Raw genomic sequence first — 25881 nt, 5'->3', positions numbered from 1 at the left:
AAAAGTTAATAATTGTATAGCGTGTGGGAAACAAATACCTCATAAAGATTTCCACTCTTACTGTCTACCTTGCTTAGGCCCTGACCACGACGTTTCTTGTTGTTGGTTCTGTGCCAGGTTCAACTCTCGTACTATCAAACGCAGGTACGATTGGGCTTTAAATTATTTTGGCAGACGCTTCAATTATAGAATGTCGTCGGACGCTACCGGAGTTCAAAAGAAGCGCAAAGACAAGGACAGGCCTCCGAGGTCCAAACAGGACTCGTTGCAGCTGGAGCCAGCGTCCGGTTCGGCTGTCGTCAGTGAGGCGCTTTTGCAGCCCCTGTCGTCTGCCGCTTCTGAACCGATGGCCGATACGGACTCCCATGGGGAGCCATCAAGGCCCACTATTTTAACTGCTGCAGGACCTTCGGACGTCGCTCCTTCAGATGGGTCCGGAACCGCTGTGCAGGTACCGGCTTCTGAGGGGTTTTCAGGCCTACTCACATCACTATTTCAAAGGCAAAGGCAAAGACAAAGACTCCTTCTAAGTCTAAAGTTCCAGCTCAAGCTGCTTCTGAATCCACTCCCAAGACACAAAAACAATTATTGAGGATGGCTGAAGATTTGCTTACAATGATTAGGGGTTCTCACCCCCCTCCTGAGAAAAGGCCTCGACAGGATGTTACTCTGGATTCCTCTGACCAGGCTTCTGTATCTTCTGTTTCTTCCTCTGATCAGGACTTTTCCTTCCCCCCTTATGAGGATTCGGATGCTGAGGATTCTTTGCCCTCGGCCTCTCCGCCTGAGGATTTTTCTTTTGGGGAAACCCTGCATGAGATGAGGGAACATTTTCATTGGGAAGGACAGGAATATTCTGCCTCTAAAAAGAGGCTTAGAGAATTTCTTCTTCTTCCTCAGCATAGGCCTTTAGCTATCCCTCCTGTCTTGGACATTGTAGATGATGCTTTTTCTGGGGCTAATTTGAATCCTGATTCCATGCCTCCTGCTCCTTCTAAGCCTGATAGATTTTATAGGGTTCCTGACTCTCATTTATTTTTATTTAAAAACCCTTCTGCGGATCCTGAAACTATTTCTCAGGGCTGTAAGGCTGCTAAGGTTGCTACTTCTAAAAATCCTATTCCCTCTGAGAAGGATTCTCGTGCTTTAGGCAGGTGGGGAAAAAAGGTATATACTTCTGCTACCCTGTCTGTAAGGGCTTTAAATTGCCAGTTTCATATGTTTAAATATCAGCAATTTCTTTTGTCTGTTTTAAAGCAAAAGCTTGCTTCCCTTCCTGCTTGTGCAGAGGATAAGGAACTTCAGGATGTTTTGCATGCTACTGAACAGGTTAACAAGCATAGCTTACATTGTGGTTTTGATGCTTTGGATGCTTCTTGCAGGGCTGCTGCCTCTGGTACTGTGATTAGGAGACATGCCTGGCTTCGTGAACAAAGTTTACCTGAACAGGTTAAGGCTAAGTTATTAGATGCCCCTGTTCAACAAGATGTTCTTTTTGGTTCTAAGGCTGAGGAAGTTATTAAAAAGATGGAAGAAAAGGCAAAGTCCATGCAGACTGTCAAAGATTTCTTGCAAGTTCAGCCTCCTAGATTTTCCAGGAATTGGCCCTCTAAAAATTGGTCCTTTCCCACGTCTGACAGGCCTCAAAGGGGAAGATACAGACACTCCAGAGGTTGTGGTCAAGGCCAGACCTCATACAGATCTAGACAATGGACTGCTTCTTCACCTAGAAGGGGAGAAGACAGATCCCAATCTCAAAGAAAGCAAACTCAATGACTCTCTCGGTTGGGCTTCAGGACCCCTTCACCTGGACGCCCCTCTCGGAGGAAAACTGTCTCTTTTTTACAGAAATTGGACTCATATTACCCAGGACAGATGGGTATTGGGACGTGATTTTAAAAGGTTACAAGTTCCACTTTCACACTTTGCCAAGGACTCACGGTTGGCCAGATCTGCCAAAACTTCAATGGTCAGAGGCCTTAACTCAAGTGGATGCTCTTCTGGCCATGAGAGCCATAGAGCCTGTTCCACTCTCGGAAATGGGAAAAGGGTTTTATTCAAGGCTGTTTCTGGTCCCCAGAAAACAAAACTCATGGAGACCTATTCTGGACCTTTCTGTGTTAAACACCTTTTTGGAAATTCCAAAGTTCAAGATGCTTACTCTGCAACAGCTAATTCCAATGCTCTCTCAGGATGCCTGGATGGTGACATTGGACTTAAAGGAAGCCTATTTGCATATCCCTATCAGACAAGAACGCAGGAAATTCCTCAGGTTCAAGGCAGGTTCGAGGCACTTTCAATTCTCTGTTCTGCCCTTTGGTTTATCTACTGCGCCCAGAGTCTTCACCAAGTGCCTGGCACCAGTAGTGGCTTACTGCAGACTTCAGGGATCCAGATTTACCCCTATTTGGACGACTGCCTTATTCAGGCAGACAGCAAAGATCTTCTGCTTCAACACCTGGACTTTGTTCAACGTCTTCTCCTACTACTGGGATTCTCAGTGAACATAAAAAAGTCACATTTGATCCCTTCTCAACAAATGGTTTTCTTGGGAGCCCTCTTAAATACAACCTTACAAAGGGCCTACCTCACTCCAGAAAAACAAACTCAGCTGGCTTTTACTTTCAACACCTTGGCAACTCTATCTCAGCTCACTGCAAGGAAATTCCTGCAGGCTCTGGGCTACATGGCTTCCTGCATTCTGTTGATTCCAAACGCAAGGCTTCACATGAGAAAGCTTCAATGGTATCTGAAAAGTGTATGGTCACAGCATTACCACGATCTGGATATTCTGATTCCTCTGATCCCCTGCCTCCAAAAGGAGTTCCTCTGGTGGTCCAGGGCATGCACTTTAAACGAAGGAAAACCTTTTCGTCTCCCTCAACCTGCTCAAATCCTAACCACGGACGCCACGGATTATGCTTGGGGAGCACACTTTCTAGACAATTGCCAGCAGGGAACCTGGACAAAGGACTATCTTCACTGGCACATCAATCTGAAGGAAATGTTGGCAGTTCAAAATGCCCTTTTAGCCTTCAAAAACCTTTTACAACCAGGGCCTCTGCTAATTCGCACAGACAACACCACGGTCATGTGGTACATCAACAAGCAGGGGGGTTCTCATTCATACCCCCTTTGCAGACTAGCTATGGGTTTATGGGACACAGCTCTAAATTTGAATCTGCATCTCCAGGCTCAATTCATTCCAGGGAAACAGAATCTCTTAGCAGACAGCCTGAGCAGAAACATTTCAGATCCTCACGAATGGATGCTAGACACCAACTTGTTCAACAGGATTACTGCAGTTTGGGGATGTCCCCAGATAGATCTGTTTGCATCCCATCTCAATCATCAGCTGCCTCGCTTTTGCACCAGGTCCTTCAACAAAACAGCATGGAGAGTGGATGCCCTGTCCTTCAGCTGGAGAAGTCTTTCAGCATATGCCTTCCCTCCTCTTCCTCTACTGCCTCGGGTACTACTGAAGATAAAACAGGACAAGCCCAAGTTTCTCATCTTGATTGCTCCAAATTGGCCTCGACAGTTTTGGTATCCAACCTTAAAGCTCCTGTTCTCGGGGCCTCCTTGGATTCTCCCACTGAACCCTTCGCTTCTGTCCCAGCATCAGGGTCAGTTACTACATTCCAATCTCAAGACCCTTTGCCTGGCAGCTTGGCTCTTCAAAGGAATTTGATTTCCTCTAGTCTTCCCAAACAAGTTTTGGATGTTCTTTTGGAAGCTAGACGGCCTAGCACTAGGAAATCCTATGCTTCTAAATGGAAGAGGTTTTCTATTTGGATGCAGGACCGAGGCTCTGATCCTCAGGTTCCTGATCTCTCCTCTATTTTGCTTTACCTTTCGGAACTTTTATCTAAAGGACTTTCCTTTTCTTCCATTAAAATTCATGCTTCTGCTATCTCTGCGCATTTCAGTTCTGATCCTCCTGTTTTTTCACATCCTTTGGTGAAGCAGTTCTTGAGAGGGGCTAAAAATTTGCGGCCTCCAAGGACCCCTCCTGTCCGTGCCTGGGATCTTAATTATGTTTTAGAAAAACTTACTTTGCATCCTTTTGAGCCTGCTGCATCTTCAGATGTTAAGTTTCTATCCTGGAAGACTGTTCTTTTGTTAGCATTGACCTCTGCCAGAAGGGTCTCAGAGTTGCAAGCTCTCATGGCTGTGGAACCATACCTTATTTTCCATCAGGACAGAGTATCCTTGAGGACCAATCCTACTTTCATGCCTAAGGTGATTTCGAAAGTGGCTTTAAATCAGACAATTCACCTTCCTACTTTCTTTCCAAATCCTCAAAATAAAGGGGAAAGGATTTTGCATTCATTGGATGTGCACAGACAGTTACGATTTTACTTGGACAAGACTAAAGATTTCAGAAAGTCTAACCAATTGTTTGTTTCCTTTGCCTCCAGTTCTCTTGGAAAACCTATTTCTAAACAAACTATTTCCAAATGGATTGCTTATGGAATCAGATTTTGTTACACTCATCATGGTAAACAGTTTCCAGGGACCATTAGAAGTCATTCTACTAGAGCAGCTGCTACTTCTACAGCTTTCCTCAGAGGAGTCCCTTCCAAGGATATCTTGGAAGCTGCCACTTGGAGTTCTGTGCATACTTTTTCCAAGCACTACAATCTCCCCTTGTTTTCTAAGTCTAGGGCAGGCTTTGCCTCTGCTGTCTTGCAGGGCATTCTTGCCTCCCCTTCTTCTATCTAAAGCCTCCTCCCCTTCTACACTGCTTTGGGATTCCACCCTACAGTTATGACTGCAACAGTGAAACACGAAGAACATAGTACAGTTGTGTACACCTACCATAAATGTAGATGTTCGAGTGTCTTCACTGTTGCAGTCGGGATTTCCCTCCCTCCTATCCCCTCTTTTTCTCTTATTTGTGGTGTATTTGTGTTTCCTTGTTGGATTCATTTTTGATTTGTTGGGGATTTCTGACATCTAGGGCAAGAAAGGCTGGAGAAGATGGCGTCGGCTGACGGCTATGTACCAAGGCGTACTGACGTCAGGATACTAGCTTATACAGCTGACGCCGGACCCAGACTTTGGGATTCTGGCCGACCTCGGGCTGCCTGCCGGCAGGAGCACCCTACAGTTATGACTGCAACAGTGAAGACACTCGAACATCTACATTTATGGTAGGTGTACACAACTGTACTTTCCCCTTCATGTGGCCTCATCTGGTGCTGGACCCTCTTTCAGAACTCATTTTTCACCCATCAGGCAAGCCTCACCTGGACATCAAATCACTGAAGTTGACCTTTTGGTTTCTCCAATTCCAGTAATGGCCAGTAGTTCCAGGCTTTCATCCAGTATTATTCACATCTTATCTTCTCAGGAGCCTTCCACCAGGAAAGTTTATAGAAGGAAGGAGAAGAGTTTCTCTGTCCAAGCCACTGCCAAGGGTCTAAATCCCTTTTTGGCCCATTTGCCATCTATTCTAGATTTTCTTGCATATCTCTTTCATGCGGGAACTAGGTACTCCACCATTAAAGTTCAGTTAGCAGTTATTTCAAATGTTCTTATTAGTGAAAGTTAGACTTCTCTTGCTTCCTTAAAACTGCCTAAAGCTTTTTTGTGGGGTACTTTTCTCTTTCAGCTTTCCCTTCTTGGAAAACTGTTTTTTTTTTTTTTTTTTTTTTTGGTGGCCATTACCTCAGCCAGGAGGATCCTTGTCTTGCAAACTACTATATTTGGTCTTTCATAATGACATAGTGTCACTCCAGATGAATCCTAACTTCCTTCCCAAAGTTGCTTCTGACTGTTTGAATCAGGCTTTTAATCTCATAGTGGTTTTCCCCAGTTTCTCAACCAGGGTGAATAACTCCTGCATTTGTTGGATATTCATCCTCAATTATATTTCTGTTTACACTGTACCAAGGACCTCAGAAAGTCTGATCAACTTTTTGTTTCCTTCTCATAGGTTCATAGGTAAATACTACTAGCTGCCCTTACAGGCCATTTTAAGCCTAGCCAATTTCCCAATGGTGAGAATCAAACCCTGTACCTTTGTCCGTTAGGTATACATCTTAACTATTAAACCCTTTTGAAAGCTAAACTTGGAATCAGTGTCTGCAAAGTCACATTGTTAGGTGGTTGTGCGATTGCATCATATTTTTTCTATTCTGCCAAGGGACTATCACTTTCTAACAAACCTAAAATTTATTCAGTGAGTGTGCTGGCAACCTCTGTGGTTTTCTTCTCTAGAGTCCCTATTGATGATGTCTGTGTTGCGACTAATTGACCTACAGTGCACACATTTGTCTCTTATTAGAAGCTGGACCTGCAGTCTAAGTCTAGGGCTTTGTTTGGCTCCACCATCCTTCCATAAATTCTCCCAGGGTCTGTCTGTTTTTTTGAGATGGACAAACGACAACTTCAGATATGAAAGTTACATTCTTACCATAACACTAGAACCTTGTTGTCTTCCTTCATTTGGCTGAACCATCCCTCTCTCCCTCTTACATATTGTCAATGTCTTGAGCTTTTGTTTGACCATAGTGGACCTGTCTGGGAGCCTTTGTTTTTCTTACAGTCCTTGACTGTATTATTGCATTGCATTCTTTTCTCCTTATTTAACATAAGTTGAACATTCTGTATAGGCAGGCAGACTTGGTCTGAGGAACTGTGAAGACATTGGGAAATTATGGGTAGGGTGAGGAGCCTGAGCCTTGGATCCAAAGACTGAGAGTTGCCAGCATCAAATCCTGCCAAATCCGACATACCCATTAGTTGAGATGGTCGGAAGTAGACAGCACAGATCTAGTGTTACAGTTAGTACATAACTTTTATTTATGATATTACCCTGGGATGTAGATAATAGCATTTTGACATCAACTGAAAAAAATCTTTATTTGCATTTTTCCGATTTTCATGTAGAAGATCAGCAAAAAACAGTGATGTGACTTGTACAATCCTGGCATTGCTGTGTTGTGTACAGACACACAGCCTCACTTAACTCTTTTTTTTAATAAACTCCACATTGCAAATGTCTGCTTGCACTTGATCTTCCAATACGATTTAGCCACATTTTAGGGCAGACTGCATGATGGTCTTGTACAAGTTTGTGTTGTTTCAGGTTATTCAAGTTAGGGAGGTTGTAACCTGAAATTCATAATGATGAGTTTCAAACAAAGGGAGGCACAGAGAACAGTGTTGTCTCACTCTTGACTAAGTAAATATCCTTGTCTTGCAAGCTGCACCTATTTTGTATGACATGATACATTCTGGAAGCTGCAAAGCAGAAGCAGCTCACTGTGCATTATTATCTCAGATAAGATATCAGGTAAATGTGAATTTAGTAAGATTAGTTGGCTGATCATATTGTGTAACATCTTTTATTAGATGAAAAACAAAGGGGTGTTGTTTTTTCAATTTCTGAACTGAGCCATCTACTTTGATACTAAAAAAAGTCTACCTTCTTTGCCAAGACACAAAAAAAACAATTAATTACCCACCTACTCCACTACAATCTCTTAGCTAACTGTCAACATGGTTTTCGTCCTGTCCACAGTACCACCACAGCCTTTCTATCCTTTACCAACTGCATCAACAAAAATCGCAATAATAATATTCTTTCCTCAGCATTCTTTGTAGACCTATCTAAAGCCTTCGACATGGTCAACCATCAACTTCTCCTCCACCTACTAAAGTCACTATCTCTCGATAATTCTGCTATGAACTGGTTTACATCCTACCTGGATAACCGAAAACAAGCAGTTCTCTGGCAAAACCATCTTTCAGAACTCCTTCCCACCTCCCTAGGTGTCCCACAGGGCTCGATTTTAGGTCCACTATTGTTTTCCATTTTTATAAATGACCTTCATCTCTATTCCACTCTCTACCTGCATTCAATATGCTGATGACTCTACAATCATTTGTTCAGCTTCATCCCAAACTGAACTTCATTCTCTCACACAAAAATCCTTCACCACTATAAAACAATGGTTCTCCAACCACTGTCTTCTCCTCAACCCAAAAAAAAAAAACAAATCATTGCTCTTTACACCCTCTCACTTGTCTCCCCCTCTTCATTTTACACTTACATCCAACAATGGTACCATTATTTCTCCAGACCCCACCACCAAACTCCTAGGTATTACAATTGACAATCAACTAAAGTTCGACACTCACATAAACACTGCAATAAAATCTACTAACAAAAAACTTGGATCCCTCTATAGAATCAAACATTTCCTGACACCACTAGCCAGAACCACAATAGCTAGAACCCACTTAATCTCTACCCTATTATATGCTTCCCCCATATATACCAATCTGTCTAAAAATAATCTTAACAAACTAGCTAGATCGTATAATAATATTGCTAGATTTGCCACTAACTCTCCATACAGGACTCATCACTGTCAGAATCTAAAACAACTAGATTGGCTTGAATTACCTCACCTATTACAATTTAACCAACTTATAATTGCCCATAAAGTCCTTCACCAACCCAACAACACCCCAATTCTCTCTACCCTCATAACACCATATTATAACTTGAGGAATCTACGCTCCACTAAAAAAATGTTGATGCACTCTTCCTTATCAAATAATTCAGCAGGAAACTCCATATTCTCTAATTCACAAAACCTTACAACCCTAACCTCTCTGCCACTATTCAAAACGAACCTAAAACATTTCCTCTCTAACCACTGGTTATGCTCCTGTACCAACCCTGACTAACTGGTGTTTTTAAACTGTTACCATCAAAACATAAAATTCTTTCTCAGAACTAGTCATGGACCTATTTTCTAAACTAACCTACCTTTCTCATTTCCTAATACTGTCTTTCCTGAGTACTACTTATCATACTGAACACTTCTATTCATCTTCTTTCAGTGCTTCTTGAAACTTTTATTGTACTGAAGATGATTAACTCTTTTTAATGTCATGTACTAACTTTTTGTTTTAAATGTTTTTGTTCTGTATACTTTAATATGCATTATAGAATGTCTTTGAACTTGGAGCTTTTCTCCCCGGGCCTCCACTGAAAATGGACATGTATCCAATTGGACTAGCCCGGTTAACAAATGTAAAATAAATAAATAAATCAAATAAAGACACGCCTTCATCGATCGCTTTTAGCAGTGTACTGTACTGTCTCTTACTATTCATGACTATTCAAGTAGGTCAGAGGTGTGCTTAAAACTCATTATGTGGCAGTTTAGTACAACTCATTTTATTACAAAATAAAGTGATCAATTAAGTTAAATTCTGTTTCTAGCAGTTTCTTGTTTCTAAAAGTCTAGGCACGAGCTTACATGATCAGTTTTGTAAAGCAATGCCATATATTCATCCTTAATATAATAACTCACTTGTTTCTAAATGAGGAAGAATCACACACTGATTCAGGATTGTAACAGTGAACATATTGGTCATTATTTGCCTTCAGAGTTTGTTTCTAATCCCTTTTGTTTCACACCATGTCTTTTTCCTACTCAGGTTTGTCTGTAAGAAGTGTATGTTGGAGAGGGGACCATATACTGGTTGGTACACAGGATAGTGAAATCTTTGAGATTGTGGTCCATGAACGGAATAAGCCTTTTCTCATTATGCAAGGACACTGTGAAGGAGAGCTGTGGGCATTAGCAGTACATCCAACAAAGCCTTTGGCTATAACTGGAAGTGATGACCGGTCTGTCAGGTATGTAGATACAATTTTAATAGTCTTCTTTCAATCTTTTCTGAAAAAGTATGGTGGTAGCCTTTGTATGTTAATAGCCACTGCACTGTCGAGTGTTGCACAAAGTTCTTGTTCCCAGAGATTTAATCAACATTTTGGTCGTTATGCAGAGGTGTCAGAAGCTGTTGAAGACTGGTGGGGAGGGGGGGGGGGGGTTCAGTAGGTGAGAAGGGCACTTAGTGATCTAAAAAGGGCAATTTTTTAAAACTATTTACTACCACAACATAGGTTCAGTTGGAGGGCATTTTAAGCTTAGCCAATTTCCCTTTTGGTGCTTGAATTAACATTTCCGGATTGGTCTTACCTATCCCATTGTATATAAGCCCCAGTGAGAATAAATGTGATCATACTATAGATAATTTGAGGGGACCCATGTAAGGGATGCAGAATTTAGGAACTGCCTCTGTCCATTAGTGGCATGAAGGACAATCCTGGAGTAAATTTTCTATTATCCATCCTTAGATCCAAGTTGCATTTGAATGTGGACAGGGATGAGCTTTGTTTTACTTGAATGGATAGTCTGTTCTAGAACAGTGGTAGGCTTTGTGATATATATCCATCTCTCAACAACATTCAGTTTAGATACCTGGACTGAGTATTTCTGATGCCATTTGACTTGCTGATGTTTAGTAGGTCCATCTGTATTAGGTCAGAGGATGCCTTGTATGCCAGATATGTCTCCTCTAAGCACTCTGTAAGATACTGAGTATAGTGATAAATCTTTGAGGTGGTCCAGTGCAAGACCTATTGTTTAGGACTTGTATCCTCTTAGTAAGGTATCTCTGTGGGTATTTCAATTGTTGCATGGGTCTGGACAGATGCATGCCAAAGTAGGCATTATACAAAATGATTGACCCTATGAGGGCTTTGTAAAGGGGGACAAAAATATCTCTAGATCTAGTCAAAATCAATTTGTTTATAAGCTGTGCAATATAGAAATACTTTCTTATGACTCTGGGCACATGGTCAAAAGTTAGGTCACTGAACACACAAGTTCCCAAATGCCAAACAACTGGGTCAGTTCTCAGGGGGCATTCTCAATTTGGCAGTTCCCTGGAGTAGATGACTTCCCAAATGATACGATAATGTATTTCTTGGAGTTTAGTTTCAATTCATGATTTTGGCACTAGTTATTGTTTCGGACAAATCTTCCTGCATGATGGCTAAGTCATTGGGTGTTCAATAACTGCTCCTAGCTTGCAGTCATCTCAAACTTAGTTGGCCAAAGCCCTTTGGTATTTCCTTCTACTTTTGAGATGTATATGCCAAACTGAAAAAGTCTCAGCACAGAACCCTGGGGGACTTCTTTGGTGACTGGTCTGTTCCCCTATTTTGATCTCCTGCATCCTGTGAGCAAGCATATATGTATGCATTCTTTGATTCACCTTCCTGATTGTATTAACCTGATTGTATTAAATTATATTATTTGTATATTGCAGCACTACTTGTTAGAACGTGTTTTACATTTGTAGTTTGGAACAGTCTTCTAGTAAGCAGTGAAACAAAATGTATGAACCAATAATGACAAAACTACCCATTTCAGAAAATTTCAACCATAAAAAGCCGCTTAAACTTCTGTCATTACAATCCACCAATATCAGTAAATATGCAAAATCTCTGCAGAAGTAAGTCATCTAAATAATTCCACATTAAAGGGATCTGTAACTAATGAAGAGGCTGCTGCTGTCAAACAACTTTATATTTCATTATTTCATCTACAACTAAAGTTCCTGTTATCCTTGAAGAATAAATTGCCTATGCCACATTAAAAAAATGATAAGCTAGTAATTTTGCAATGGGAAATGGATGGCAAACTGATAACAGAAACATAATTACTAGGTACTCCTCCAAAGGAGGGCATTCATAGGACTGCAGCATCCACTCCCTTTAAAGTACAACACAGTACAGTATCAGTGGTCCATCTGCATACTGTGGGAGAGGATTCCACAGCCTTTTGCCTCAAAAGCAAGTATACTACCTGTTGTGCAACTAACAATGCAAACAGCTTAACATAAGTAGCACTAAACTTCTCTTCCCCTGCAGCTGTCAGCTCCTTGTAAAATCCACTTGACACTCAACTAAATCTCTCAACTTCACAGCAAAAGAAATCTGGAAAAAGCCAAAATTTATTGGGGGGGAGCAAAGGCTGAAAACCAGGGACACAGATTAAATATTGCTTGTATAATCTTAGAAAGTTGCTAAAATAAAGTGTTTTGTGTTAACCATGTGTTTCCTGAAAGATAGGAAGATTGAAACTTAAAGTGCTATCATTATTTAGTGAATTCAATTCTCACTGATTTGCCAGAAAACCACAAATTTTAAGAGAAACAGACCAAAAATATGAGCAAAATATTCTGTGAAAATCTGGACAGTTGAGAGCTGTGGACTCAACTCCGTGAATCACAAGTGTTGGTACGGGTAGAGAATTCAGTCTCTTGTTTGAGCCTGAGTAACACTAACCACCAGGTATACCTAACTGGGGCATTGTATATAAACACACACACACACACACACACACACACACACACACACACACACACACACACACACACATGGGAGCAGCATATCTCCTGCAAATAAAATAACAAAACTCTCCTTACCGGCATGACTCTGGCTCTGGCAGCACCAACAGAGCTGTGGCAGCATAAGTCCTTTAACACAGAGCAATAAGAGAACAAGGGCAGCTAGTTTAGTTAGTTTAACTTCTGCGAGCAAATCCACATTAGTGTGAAAACTCCACCACATTAATTGTTTCCAACAGGTCTTGGAAGCTGTAAAAGTGTGGGGGGGCTCCCCCTCCCCCTGGTAATAGGGTTCCTGCACCCATGTTGTTATGATTACAGATTTGATCATGAGGGCCGTATTCTTCCTGCTACATCAGATGTTCCTGAGCAAAGTTGAATTGTTAAATGCCTGTTTGTGTGAATGTTGGGGGGTTCTTGTTTTTTTCTTCTTATATTTATGTAATGCTAATGATTTTAAGACATAACTGTTCGCACATTTTGTAGAAAGCAAGATTTGAAAATATTGTTACTTAAAAGCAACTCCTTGCAGGGAGATGTAGGACCTGGTATGGATAAAAATACAATATCTGTAATAGTACATTCATTCTCTTGTTAATTTTTTGATATGTTCATTTATTTTAATTTGTCAACTGGAAAAGTTCAGCCGGGTTTTAAAAAAGCCTTTTCAGAGGAGACTCAGGGAGAAATGCTTTAGATTAAGTGCTTTACTCCCCTGCAGTTCTCACTTTTGAAAGAATTCTTTGGGTAGAATTTAGACTGAGTAAACACCATTATTTAGGAACAAGGCATAAAGCATAACAGTGTTATGTGTCAGACAGTCTGAGGTGTGGTCAAAGTTATTATAAAAAGTTCAAGTTTTTGGTTGAGTGCTTTCAGTAATTGACTAAGCATTATATGTGTAATGTTTTTTTTTATTTTGGGTATTGCATTATGGTTTTACCTGTGCAGATGTTAAATGCATGTTTTAGTCAAAACTAAAAAGCTTTCATTAAAAAAGTAGACAGTTTGCCTGTTCCGAGATAAACAACCTTTCAGCCTCAATTGTGAAATTGTTGAAATTCTTTGATTTAGGTCTGCATGTTTAACAGCTTTTTATGATGTTACCTTAGGGAAAATAAACTTTTACAATGTCAATGTTTTCTTTGAAAAATATTTACATACATTAATTGTAGAATGTTCATTTGGTGTGTATCGCTCGTCCTTCTCTAACAAATATGACAAGCAGGCGTAGTATTTCTTTTAGATGCTTTAATACATAGAAACACATCAGGATGATAGCAGCATCATAAAATATAAACAAACTAGTTAACAAACAGACCTTACATACATACATGCTTGCACCTCAACAGCTAACTACAAAATGGCAGCCAGGCTCGCATGTGCTCAGTATTTATACACTTGTGCAAGCCCTTGGATAGCTTCTTAAAGGTACATACACACATATTGATCTATATCCTCCCTCTTAAAATGATTGCCCTTTGTTAAAACAATATTAGAGTTGGACATGCATTACTGTAGACATTAGAAAAAAAACACAGTGTTCATGTCCAAGTTGCCTTGTATCTGTTACAGGGTTTAGAGATGCAACCATATCTCGTAACATAACAATCTGACTAAATTTAGCAACAGGGACAGTCGTCAGTGAACAGCTCATATCAGGAACTTCTGGATTCATCACAGGAATGGGAATATTTTCTGGAACTTCCTCTGGAATATGGAACACTGGACAACTCACTCTGAGATAAAGTCTTTCTCACAGGCTATGTGCTTTGGTATAGCTTTGGACACTGGTGTTAAATCCTTCCGATTCCACCTAAAGTCTGCTCCTTGTGATTCCACAATGTATGATCTCATCTCTGGGCAAATACTCTTCACGACACCAATCTGATCATAACTTCTGTATGTTTGCATCCTTACCACTTCTCCTTCTTGTAATGGATTGAACAGTTTGCTGCTTTTATCATAGTAGGACTTCTGGGTTAAACGCTTCTTCAACAGATTGGTTTTCACTGACCTGTTATTCTTAATACATGGAACCAACAGTTGACTACTGACTGGTAATGTGGCTCTGGTTTGTCTCGACAGAAGTCCCTGAGCAGGTGGACCAAATATGTTTATCACGAGGAACATTTCTGAGATTCAAGAGATTCAGGAAAACATCACTATTTTCTCATTTTAACTTCTCTAGTAACTGTTTTGCACATTGAACTGCATATTCTACCAAATCATTTCACTGTGGGTACTCAGGGCTACTCATGACATGAGTAAAGTCCCATTCTTTAGCAAATCTTTTGAACTGTTGGCTTGTAAACTGTGTGCCATTGTCAGAAATAACTTTGTGCGGACTGCCATGTACTGCAAAATGATTCTTCATCTTAGTAATGACAGTACTGGATGCTAGGTTAGGAAGTAAGTCAATCTCTAACCAATTGGATTAAGAATATATTAACACCAAATAATGTTGACCAATCCACTTAAAGGTGTCGGTGGGTGATGTCAACCAAGGTAGTTCCAGATTCTGGTTTAGCTGAAATGGTTCTTTCTGTTGATGTGGCTTGGTACTATTACACACAGATGAAAGTGCTGTCTCAATATCTAGTGACATAGAAGGCCAAAATACTAGCACTCTTGCCCTTCTTTTGGTAGAGTCCATTCCTGGGTAACCACAATGCAAGATAGTAGTGTACTCTAGTTGCAAGGACTGTGGAACAATTACCTACGGACCTTTCATAATGATACCCTTGTTAGACCAAATCTCATCTCTGTATGGAAAATAAAGTTGCACTTCTTGAGGTAAACTAGATTGTTTTGATGGCCATCCTTGATTGATAAAGTGGTTGAATCTCTCTAAGATTGGATCTGTGGCTGTGTGATCTTTCAGCTCATCAAGATGTGTGGAATTAAAATGTTTCACTTCCATGACTTCAAAATCAAGATTCCCATTATCATGCTGTTCTGTGGTGTTTCTGGGTGATCTGGATAATGTATCAGCAAGGTAAAGAAGTTTGCCTTTCTTGTAGACAAGATTGAAGTTATACTTTTGCAATCTCAGTATCATACATTGCAGTCTGGCTGGAGCTGAATGCGTAGGTTTTCTCAAGATAGCGACTAGAGGTCGGTGGTTTGTTTCGATCTGGATAGGTCTACCATAAACATGATCATGGAACTTTGAACAAGCAATCACAGTTGCCAAAAGCTCGTTCTCAATCTGGGCATACTGCATTTCAGTTTGGGTAAGATTTCTCGATGCATAGGCAACTGGTTGATCCTCTTGTAGATTGTACCAAGACCAAATTTCGAAGCATCACAGGAAAGTGTAACTGGCTTGTGAACATCATAATATCTGAGAGTTGGTGGACTATTAATAATCTCTTCCAGGACATCAAATGCTTTTTGTTGTTGCTCTAACCAAGACCAAGATGCAGCTTTATGTGTCGCTTCTCTAAGTGGTGCTGAAATTGGCTCAAGTCTGGAATGAATTTGCCTAGGTAGTTAACCATGCCAAGAAATTGTTGCAGGCCTTGAACATTGTCTGGAGCGGGCATCTCGAGAATGGCTGTTTACTTAGAAGGTTCTGGCCATAGGCTTCAACTGGTAAATAAATGACCAACATAAGTAACCTCTTGTAGCCTGAATTTGTATTTCTGGAATTGACCTTAAGATTCACTTGACGTGCCCTTTCAAGAACTTTTCTGAGGTTTCTGTCATGTTCAGCTTCATCATTACCTCCTACTAGTATGTTGTCTACTATAGTAGCACAAGGATACTCAGAAGAAGTTGCTCCATTGCATGTTGAAAGACTTCAGTTGCAGAATTTATCCCAAATGGCATTCTCAAAAATCTGTATCTGCCAAACAGAGTACTGAAAGTAGTGAGTAATGAGGATTTTTTGTCAAGCTGAATTTGCCAGAATGAACTCTTTGGATCTAAGACAGAAAAAAAACAGTGGCATTTGGCATCAAGGCTGCAACTTCTTTGACTATGTGTATTGGATGATGAGGTCTTTTTAGTGTTTTGTTCAAATTTTATGGGTCAATACATATTTTGATGTCATCTGAGCTTTTCTTATGAGGTCCTACCATGGAAGATACCCATTCAGTTGGAGTTGCAACTGGACAAATCATACCTTGTCGCACCATTTTATCTAGCTCGACTTTGACTCTTTCCTGCATAGCTATTGGAACTTTATGTGCTGGCCTGATAACTGGACTGACCTCTGGGTATAACTTCATGGAGTACACAACTGGAAGTGTGCCTAGTCTGTCTTCAAAAAGATCATCATGGGTAGAAAAAAATATATTGGGTGAAGTTAGAGTAGTAGTCTTTCAAGATGACTTAGTGGACTTCTTTATTAAATGAAAGCTGTCCCATTTTCAAACTTTATCTGAGCCCTAGTAATGACTGGACGTGCCTCTTGCCCATATAGAATAATAAGTCGTATCATCTTCCAGCAGAGTAACATGAAAGCACTACTGAGTCTTCAGTCTGAATTTCTTCACCTCTATAAGCAACAAGCTTTACACACCTTGCCAAATCAAGCCTTTCACCATGACACACTCTAGCAAATGTTTCTGCTGACATAATATAGCACTTGGAGCCTGTATCAACTTTGAGCTCTATGGGTTTTCCATTTATCTGAACAGTACAAAATACTTCATCCTTTGCCCATAAATCTACTGAATTAATTGTTTCGTGAAGCACTGACACACCAGCAACATAAAGAGTAGGGTTGCAGCTCACTAATTGATCAATTTGTTTCTTAAAATGTTTCCTTTTGATAAAAGAATATGGGCCTTTTGATTTACAAAACCTTTTGAAATGATTCCACTTACTGTATTTGTTCTCTTCTGATTATTGTTTCACTCTCTCATTATTGTCCCAGTATACCTTAACCACATATTACTCCTCTAACATCCCAAGTCTATTCTTGCTAGCCTCTTAACATTCTTCTACATCTCTTACTTTCAGACTTACCTGCAGACTTTCCCACTTCACTGATTGTCATCCTCGACAGTCTTCTCTCTCTGGTTCTTGTCTCTACCCGCTCCGTTTGCCCTGCAGGCTTACTCCGCTCCCCTACCATGCCCCCAAATCTCACCCACCCTCACTGCTCCTACATTTATTCCTCTAAAACCACACCCCATCACATCTGCTCCAATGTAGCAGATCACCTCATTACCACTCCCAAACCTCCTTGTCACATCACACATGTTATTACCTTACCTCCCATCCCTCCTTGTTACATCATCTCACCTGTTGATATATCTCCTTACCTGTTCACACTACCTTACCTCCCATTCTTCTTCCACTTTTCAATCCAATATAATGACTATATCACCCATCCTTATTACTCTTGGTCTCACTCTTTCCTCCTCTAACTACTGCCTATCTGCTAACCTCCTACAAACAACCATTATACCCCACCCTTCTCCTCCTCCCCCCAAACTCACTTTGACACCACTATTAGCTATCTCTCAAAACTTCATAAATATCACATCCAAACCCTGCTACCTACTAGCCAACTATCATAGACTAGCACACATTAAGTATACCAATCTAAATAATAGAAAATTACTTGACTATTATTGTAAACTTCACCACCCTAAAAATAGAATATACCTCCACTCCTTATTAGATGGGGACATTCATTCTAACCCCGGCCCAAACAATACCCTTGCCACTGAAAAGTGCAACCCTAACAACACTAATACCCAAGCCCCTACCAAACCTTCTAACTCACTCTCTGTAGCACATCTCAGTATACGTAGCATTAACAATAAAATTGCCCACCTACACACCCTCCTAGATGTCCACCTATTTGACATCCTATGTTTATCTGAAACATGGCTAAAACCTACAGTGAAAGACAATGAAGTCAGCCCACCTGGTTACAATATCCTTAGACTAGACTGCACAGCCAAAAAGAGAGGAGGGGTAGCTATCCTTTATAAAGCAGAACTACAAGTTAGAACTGTAAACCTTAGACCACCTTCAGACAATAGTGCTGAAATACTCATTTCTAAATTTCAGGTCAACTCATGTAAATCCATATATATTATTTGTATCTATCTTCCTCCAGGAAATAACATTAATACCCTTGAAAATATCCTTAACTGGCTTTCTATTAATCTCCCACAAGACATTATAGTCCTAGGAGACTTTAATATCAACTGGAAGTCCTGTAGTAATGTATACCCTGCCCCCCATATTAACCTCTATGGCTTCTCACAAACAATTAACTCCCCTACCAGAATTAATAAACCCAATAACAAAGAAAGTACCTTAGACTGGATTCCTACTAATACTCCTCATCAAACATAGAAAGTAGGAACCCTCCCAGATGACCTAAGTGACCATTCACTAACTTATATTACCAGACATAAAACCCACTTAACTTACCCAAACACTTTCAGGACAGTACGCACCAAAAAGCAATTTAACCCTGAACTTTTCCAGACAGAACTCAAGCAATGTAATTGGTCACCACTAAAATCCCTCCCACTAAATGAAGCAGTGGAATACTTTAATTCCACATTCTTAGTTACCCTGGACCACCACGCCCCAACTCGCTCTGTTAGAACTAAAGCTAAACCTGCCCCTTGGCTCTCAAATGCTACTAGGCAAAAAATCCTTCTTAGAAACAAATCCTGGGCAAAATGGCGTACTACTAAGAATCCTACAGATCACCAAACATTTAGACAACTTAGAAATAATACAAAAAAGCCATCCTCTTAGACAAAAAAAAAACTTTTACTTCCAACTACAGCAAACCTACCAAAAGAAACCACAAAAGTTTTGGACTAGCATTAACAAACTACTATACCCAGGTCAATCTATCACACCTAGCCCACAAGGCTCTAACCTTGAGAATCCCACACGTATTGTTAATGCCTTCAATTCTTTCTTCACAGACGCCATCCAAACACTTGCTAGCCATCTATCTCCAGATACCTCAAATCTGCCTACTTCTACTACAAACCCACCCCCATCATTTCAGTTACAACCAGTGTCTACTTCCTTTATTTGCTTCCTTCTCCAAAAACTAAAACCTACCACCCCCTCAGCTGACCAACTTCCGGTAGAATACCTGCAAAAAGGAGCTAAAGCCATAGCCTATCCCATTTCCATTCTGGTTAACAGAACCATAAGTGAAGGAACTATCCCATCTATCTGGAAAATTTCTCATATTATCCCACTACATAAAGGTGGGAACTCCAATGACTTCTCTAACTTTTGTCCTATGGCTCCACTATCTCCTCTAGCAAAAATAATGGAGAAATGCATCCATAAGCAACTACTTAACCATCTACTCTAAAATAACTTACTTGCCAACTGTCAACATGAATTTAGACCTTTCCACAGTGCCACCACTGCCCTGCTGTCCTTCACAGACTGCATTAACAAAAACCGTAACAAAAATAGTCTTTACTCTGCAGTCTTCATTGATTTATCTAAAGCTTTTGATATGGTTAATCACCAGCTTCTTTTAAATATACTGAAATCCCTTTCACTTGAACCTCTAGTCATAAATTGGTTCAAATCTTACTTAGACAATAGACAGCAGGCTGTACTATGGCACAATAAACTATCTAATCACCTTCCCATTTCCCTTGGTGTTCTTCAGGGCTCCATATTAGGCCCACTCCTATTTTCCATTTTTATTAATGACCTTCACTCAGCAATTCCACACTCCACCAGTATTTAATACGCAGACGACTCTACAATAATTTGTTCAGCCACTTCTCCAACTGAACTACAGTCCCGTACCCAAAAAGCATTCAGTACAGTAGAACAATGGTTTTTAAACTGCTGCCTCCTCCTAAACCCCCAAAAAACTAAACTTTTACTTTTCACTCCAACCCAAAAGTCCACCCCAATAAATTTCATACTCATATCTAATAATGGCACTCTCATATCTCCCAACCCAACCACTAAACTCTTAGGAATAACAATAGATAACAACCTTAACTTTGATACTCATATAAACAGCACAATAAAATCAGTCAACAAAAAATTGGGGTCCCTCTATAGAATCAAACCCTTTCTTACACCAGTAGCTAGGACTGCTATAGCCAGAACTCACTTAATCTCCACTCTACTCTATGCTTCACCTATATAGACTAATCTTTCTAAAAACAACCTCAACAAACTGGCAATCTCCTATAATAATATTGCTAGATTTGCCACTGGCTCTCCTTTTAGAACTCATCACTGTCTTAATCTAAAGCAACTAGGATGGCTAGAGTTTCTAAACCAGCTTCACAAATTGTTTTGTGAGCTTGTAACAACATTCAAATGCACAATAAACTCTTCTAAATACTGTACTTTGTGAAATATGGTCTGTATTGGCTGTATTCTATGAAATAACTTTACTGTAACATTGCACAAACATGTGACCACTTTATACACTTCTGATAACTCGGATATCTTTGATCAATACAAAAAAATATAGCTTCACTAAGCACGTACTGAAAAATGCAGTTGTTTCCCTTTATTTTATTAATTTTATGCAGTTTGGACTTTATTTCAAATATTTTCCATAGTAATTCAAATATTTTTATCAATATCATACATATTGGTTTATGCAAATATCGTTTAGAACATTCTGTATGCCTCGTTTCATATTTTGTGAATAAGAAATAGTGCTGAGCAAGTTTTAATATCTGAAATTCATTTCTGACCTGTTTTGCGAAGTATGCTCTATATTCCACCAGTTCCAAGCAAGTGCCTTAAGTCATTTTAGCCATGCCGCCTCTAATATCATGTCCTTTAGACATGCCACTTCTGACACCATGTCGCTTGTCCTTCTCTAACATAGGTGACAAGCAGGCGGGGTATTTCGTTTAGATGTTTTAATACATAGAAGCACATCAGGATGGATAGCAGCATCATAAAATATAAACAAACTAGTTAACAGACAGACCTTAAATGCATACATGCTTACATCTCAACAACTAACTATAAAATGGCAGTCAGACTTGTACATGCTCAGTATTTATGCACTTGTGTAACCCCTTGGATAGCTTCTTAAAGGTACGTACATACATATTGATCTACAGTGTGCAAAAATATTGGTCTTCAGCAAATGACAGCTATGACACAGAAATGGGTACACTTAATAATTCAAGTGAACAATTTGGAAACTACTAGAGGTTACCTTTCCCAAGCTGAATATTGGCTCGTATTTTTGGTAATGTTACTTATTTTTGTCAGGTTTTCAACATATTCATTTTTTAGCTTATATGGAAGATTGAAATATACGATTTGCATATCCTATTAAGAAAGCAGTTTTGTATTCTAAATGTAGAATTAACCTTTGAAGAAGAACAACACAGTAGTTCTGCATTAGTTCGTGATGGAGTTTCCTGTACATGGTGTGTTGAGCATCTGGTAGAAGAACAGAAAAAATAAATTGGCAATTATGGATGTTGGTGAATTAGGTTTGTAGGTTCATAGATTAGTACTATGCTAACTGACCCTGTGGGCCATTTTAAGCCTAGCCAATTACCCTGTGTGAGAATCAAACCCTGCACCTTGAAGACACTTAACCAACTTCAGCTATGGAAGGCACATTGAAACAGGGAAGAATTTTCATTTTATCAGTTCCAGTAAACCGAAAGGAATTGTGAATAACTAAATTACAAAAAAGCAAATAAAAGTAGAATTTATTTAATCTCCTTATTGACTGGGTAAACCTGTTGGGCACAAGTTCCTTTTCAAGGGCACCCTGTGAGTGCAGTCTGGTTAAAAAGTAGGCAGATGGTGGTGGAAAGAGTCAAACACTATACTTTTGACTATAGGAAGCATCTTGCTTGCAGCTCATAGCCTTAATCCTCTGACAGAATCCAAAAAGTATATCGCTATATATGAAAGGTAACAAAAAACACCAACTGTTTGCCTCAGTCACAATGTAAACAAACAAAGAAATCCAATTAAAAAACACTGTGAAACTTTAGAACAAGTGTAAAAATTATTTAATATAGATTAAGCGCTTTCAACCTTTGGCTGGCATTCTTCAGAATAAAAATCAAGTACACAGAAAACATTCTTATATCGTCCAGTCAAATTACCTATGTAATAAAAACACATTACCAGTTAATCTAATGCATCCTTAAAAAGCCATACAAAAATGCTGTCACAAAATAACATGCTTTGAAGCTTCTAAGATTTTTGTTTTTTGAATGTTGTAGTGATATGTGTTTAACTCTTTTCTAACTCTGTGTCATTTTTAATGTATCTCATTTGATCTATAGGTCAAACTTCAAGTTTACATTAGAATCTTGACTTCTAGCAGGAGTAATATTAAGAATATGAATACTAACAATTTGGTTTTTGTAACACCGTTTGCCTCTGTATTGCCCTTTCACTAATGAAAGGCAGGTCTGAGGAAGCATCAAAGTGAAAGCGTTGTAATTCAAAAGGTTAGATAAAATCCCAGCATTAGCATTGTCCTAAGCTAACCCCTAATACCACTGTATGTTTTTATAAATTCTAGATTGATAATATTATTGATTTGTTTTGCATTGCTACAGCCTTGCCAAGACGGTGGTAAAGCCCCGGTCTTGAGACACAGAGCCCCGGATACAGTCAAAAAGAGTTTCAGGATTTGGGACATGCTTGCTTGGGTGTTTGTTTCCCAGCACACAGTTAAACTGGATTCAGATTCATTCCTGCTTGCACCCCCAAGGGAAAGCGTCATGCCTTTAGTTTTTTGGCAATTGAGCTTCCACATTCATGCTTGTATTTAGTTGTGTCACATGTATTTTTTATTTTGGCTTTTTACAGTTATGTTGTTTCTGGTCTTAATTCTGTGCACTTAGATGTGTTTTACAGAGACAACATGGTTTTGACTGTTGGTCAGTTAGGAAATGTTGGTGAGATACTGCATTATAGACCCGTTAGTGTAGTTGTAAATTTTTTCAGTTTTTCTGATTTACAGTCAGTAATAATGAGGATGACCATGATCGCCATACACAAGTGTAATCACATTAGTGAGATACTGAATGTCCTAAGAATTCTAGCTTCCACGATTGGTGGTGGCATTCACCACCAGCCCATGAGATGTACAGAAGCCACAGCCCAATTGGCAGCATGTTAAGCAAATATTTCTACCAATCCATGGCATTGGCCACTCGCAGTCAAGGTGCACCAGTGAAGGTAAATATCCACACACCAATAATGATCCCCTTAGGATTTCTGCAAATATACTAATTGGACATCTATTCTCATGCCCTAACCGTAGCCATCCAATTCATTGATTTTTCAAAATTGACGTCAGTTTACTCTAGCATCAGTCCCCATTGGTGGTTCTTAACAAATCAGATTCCAGCCTTATTTTCCTGTGCACTGCCCGTTCCACCAATTACACTTGCCAATGTCATGGTACAGCGATTGACTAGCCCCCTTCACATTACAACAAACAGTCCATTCCCACCCTAACCATGGTCCTATCTGTATACTTCAAGTTTTAAACATATCAATTGTAAGTCCCCACCACACTAGCCCAATCCGCTGGCTGTATTTTTCCACCGATAAAACCCTCTCCAGCACCAAAACAGCCAAATAGTTCTACGAAATTTATGTCCAGCCATGATATCTTTTCCGACTTACAAACAATGGACATTGGTTAATGGAATTCACCAATAGAAGTTTCTGAAATTACTAAAGGTCCAATCAGCAATTGCTTGAGATATTTCATTATATTGTCATTCTAATCAAATTATTAGAACCAATCAGGTTTTTTGAATTAATCTGACGATTTTTAACAATGTATAGATTTGAATACTGTATATAAATAAAACTTGTAATGAAAAAGCAGAAGGTCGAAATGGATTTTCCAACTGCACTCACCTGTCTGTGAAATGAAATAAAATACTACTCATGAAAGGAGAATCACTTCACGTTTTTATTTTATTATCACGTAGACTAAAAGTAATAAGAACTAAGACAGAAATACAGTAAAGTGAATAGTCTGATCCAGGCTTGGCACCACTGGTTAGTTGGATTAGTATGGGGAAAAGTTAATCATCCTAAAATCTTTGTTATAGTTCAGACCGTGGGTAGCGCTACATGCGAAGAGTTTACTACAGTAGTTGGCTAACTGGAATCCAGAGAGATACTTTGTGCTGCTTACTCTAAAACTCATCCTTTTAGGAAAGCTGACCAGCGGTTTGCCTCCTGTATAGATAATAAGAAAAGGCAACCAGTGTCAAAGTTAACTATTTTTTTCATGGCTGTCTTATGCTATTACTTTTTTTTACACTCACCACAGCAAACCACTACCAGACAGAGTTACAGCTCATTTAACAAGGGCATTGGCTTCTTGTATGGATTTTTGGAAAGGGGTGTATGCTAAAAGTGTTCTAGAGACAGGTCGTTCCACAGTTCATACCTTTACAAAACATTATAAATTAAATTTCTTTTCTAGGCCCAGAACAGGCTTTGCAAAGTCCATTCTTCAGGGGGTCTTGGAGTCTTAAGTGTTGGCCTTCGCTCTGTTTTAGTACTCCTATCTAAGCTATGGTAATCTACCCACATCGCTTAGGCTACTGTAATGGTGATCCATTCATCCATCCTAATCCCCTTTTCCCAATGTGCACATTGAACAAATTGTAGTTGTGTATGTAAACCCATAGCAGTTGATGTTCTAATACATCACCTTTGCAGTAAGCACCCCTCTCTTTAAACCCCCTTTTCCCTGCTGTTCATCCTGATATGTTGCCAGGGTGTGGTTCATTTCACCCTTTTGTATACAGTTATAAGGATAAATGTTCATCTTGTTTCACTTTTGCAGTAATAACCATATGGGTTTTCCTTGCTGTGGTAGCCCTTGGCTGTCTTGAGTACCAGAGATTTAACTCCATCCTCCTGGCCTGGTGGATGTCCAGTACCTTAAGTCAGAACATCTGGGTATAAAGGTTGTCACCCAGTGCTATCCTTGCTGGTGGTGCCCAAAACATCCACATCATAGATGGCATTGGTCGATCCAATGACCAGAAAGCTATTCAAAGCTGTGACCCTTTGGGCAAAACTTCCTTTTATCTTTTGACTGTGTGTACTTAGATGAATTCCAGAACTAATAGCTGTATTGATTGTGGAAAACAATTCCACATCTGGACTTTCACTCCCTTTGTCTTTTCTGCTTAGGCATGGAGCATGACGTTCCTAATTGTCCTTATTGTGCCCATTTCATTAAGCACATGATCCATTGTAGGGCCAAGTTCCTTGTTCAATACATCAGGGATCTTCACACATTATGGCATCTACTGGTTCTTCTTTCGACCCTTCTCGAAAACATTGAGCACCCTATTCAACCACAGCCTAACTACAGGGTTCATTCCAGCAGAGTGGAGAACTGCCATTGTCATCCCTTTGCACAAAGGTGGTGCCACTACTGACCCAGGAAACTATTGCCCCATCAACTTGACAAGTCTGATGTGTAAAGTCATGGAGCATATTATTATGGATCTCATAAACAAGGACATAGGCAATCTCCAAGCACTCAGCCTCACCCAATTCGGATTTGTCAGGGGCAGATCTTGCCTATTGAACCTACTTGACTTCTTTGAGACTGTCACCAAGGTCCTGGATGAGGGAAAGTAAGTACATACAGCTTATCTTGACCTGGCCAAGGCCTTTGACACAATCCCA

At 39.8% G+C, this 25881-nt stretch overlaps 1 protein-coding gene across 1 annotated transcript in view; it reads left to right on the top strand.

The window, feature by feature from the left end:
- Positions 1-25881, top strand: part of LOC122803780 (echinoderm microtubule-associated protein-like 5) — a 3919718-nt gene that overhangs the window by 1275695 nt on the left and 2618142 nt on the right. The window contains exon 7 of the mRNA XM_044073467.1: positions 9466-9667. Within this exon, the coding sequence (XP_043929402.1) occupies positions 9466-9667 (202 nt within the window). The remainder of the gene's footprint in view (positions 1-9465; positions 9668-25881) is intronic.

This window comes from Protopterus annectens, chromosome 6.part0 (genome assembly GCF_019279795.1).
Source record: "Protopterus annectens isolate FY-2018-M chromosome 6.part0, PAN1.0, whole genome shotgun sequence".
NCBI lineage: Eukaryota > Metazoa > Chordata > Ceratodontiformes > Protopteridae > Protopterus > Protopterus annectens.
The sequence above is the reverse complement of the archived record's forward strand: the minus strand, read 5'-3'. Positions and strand labels throughout refer to the sequence as shown.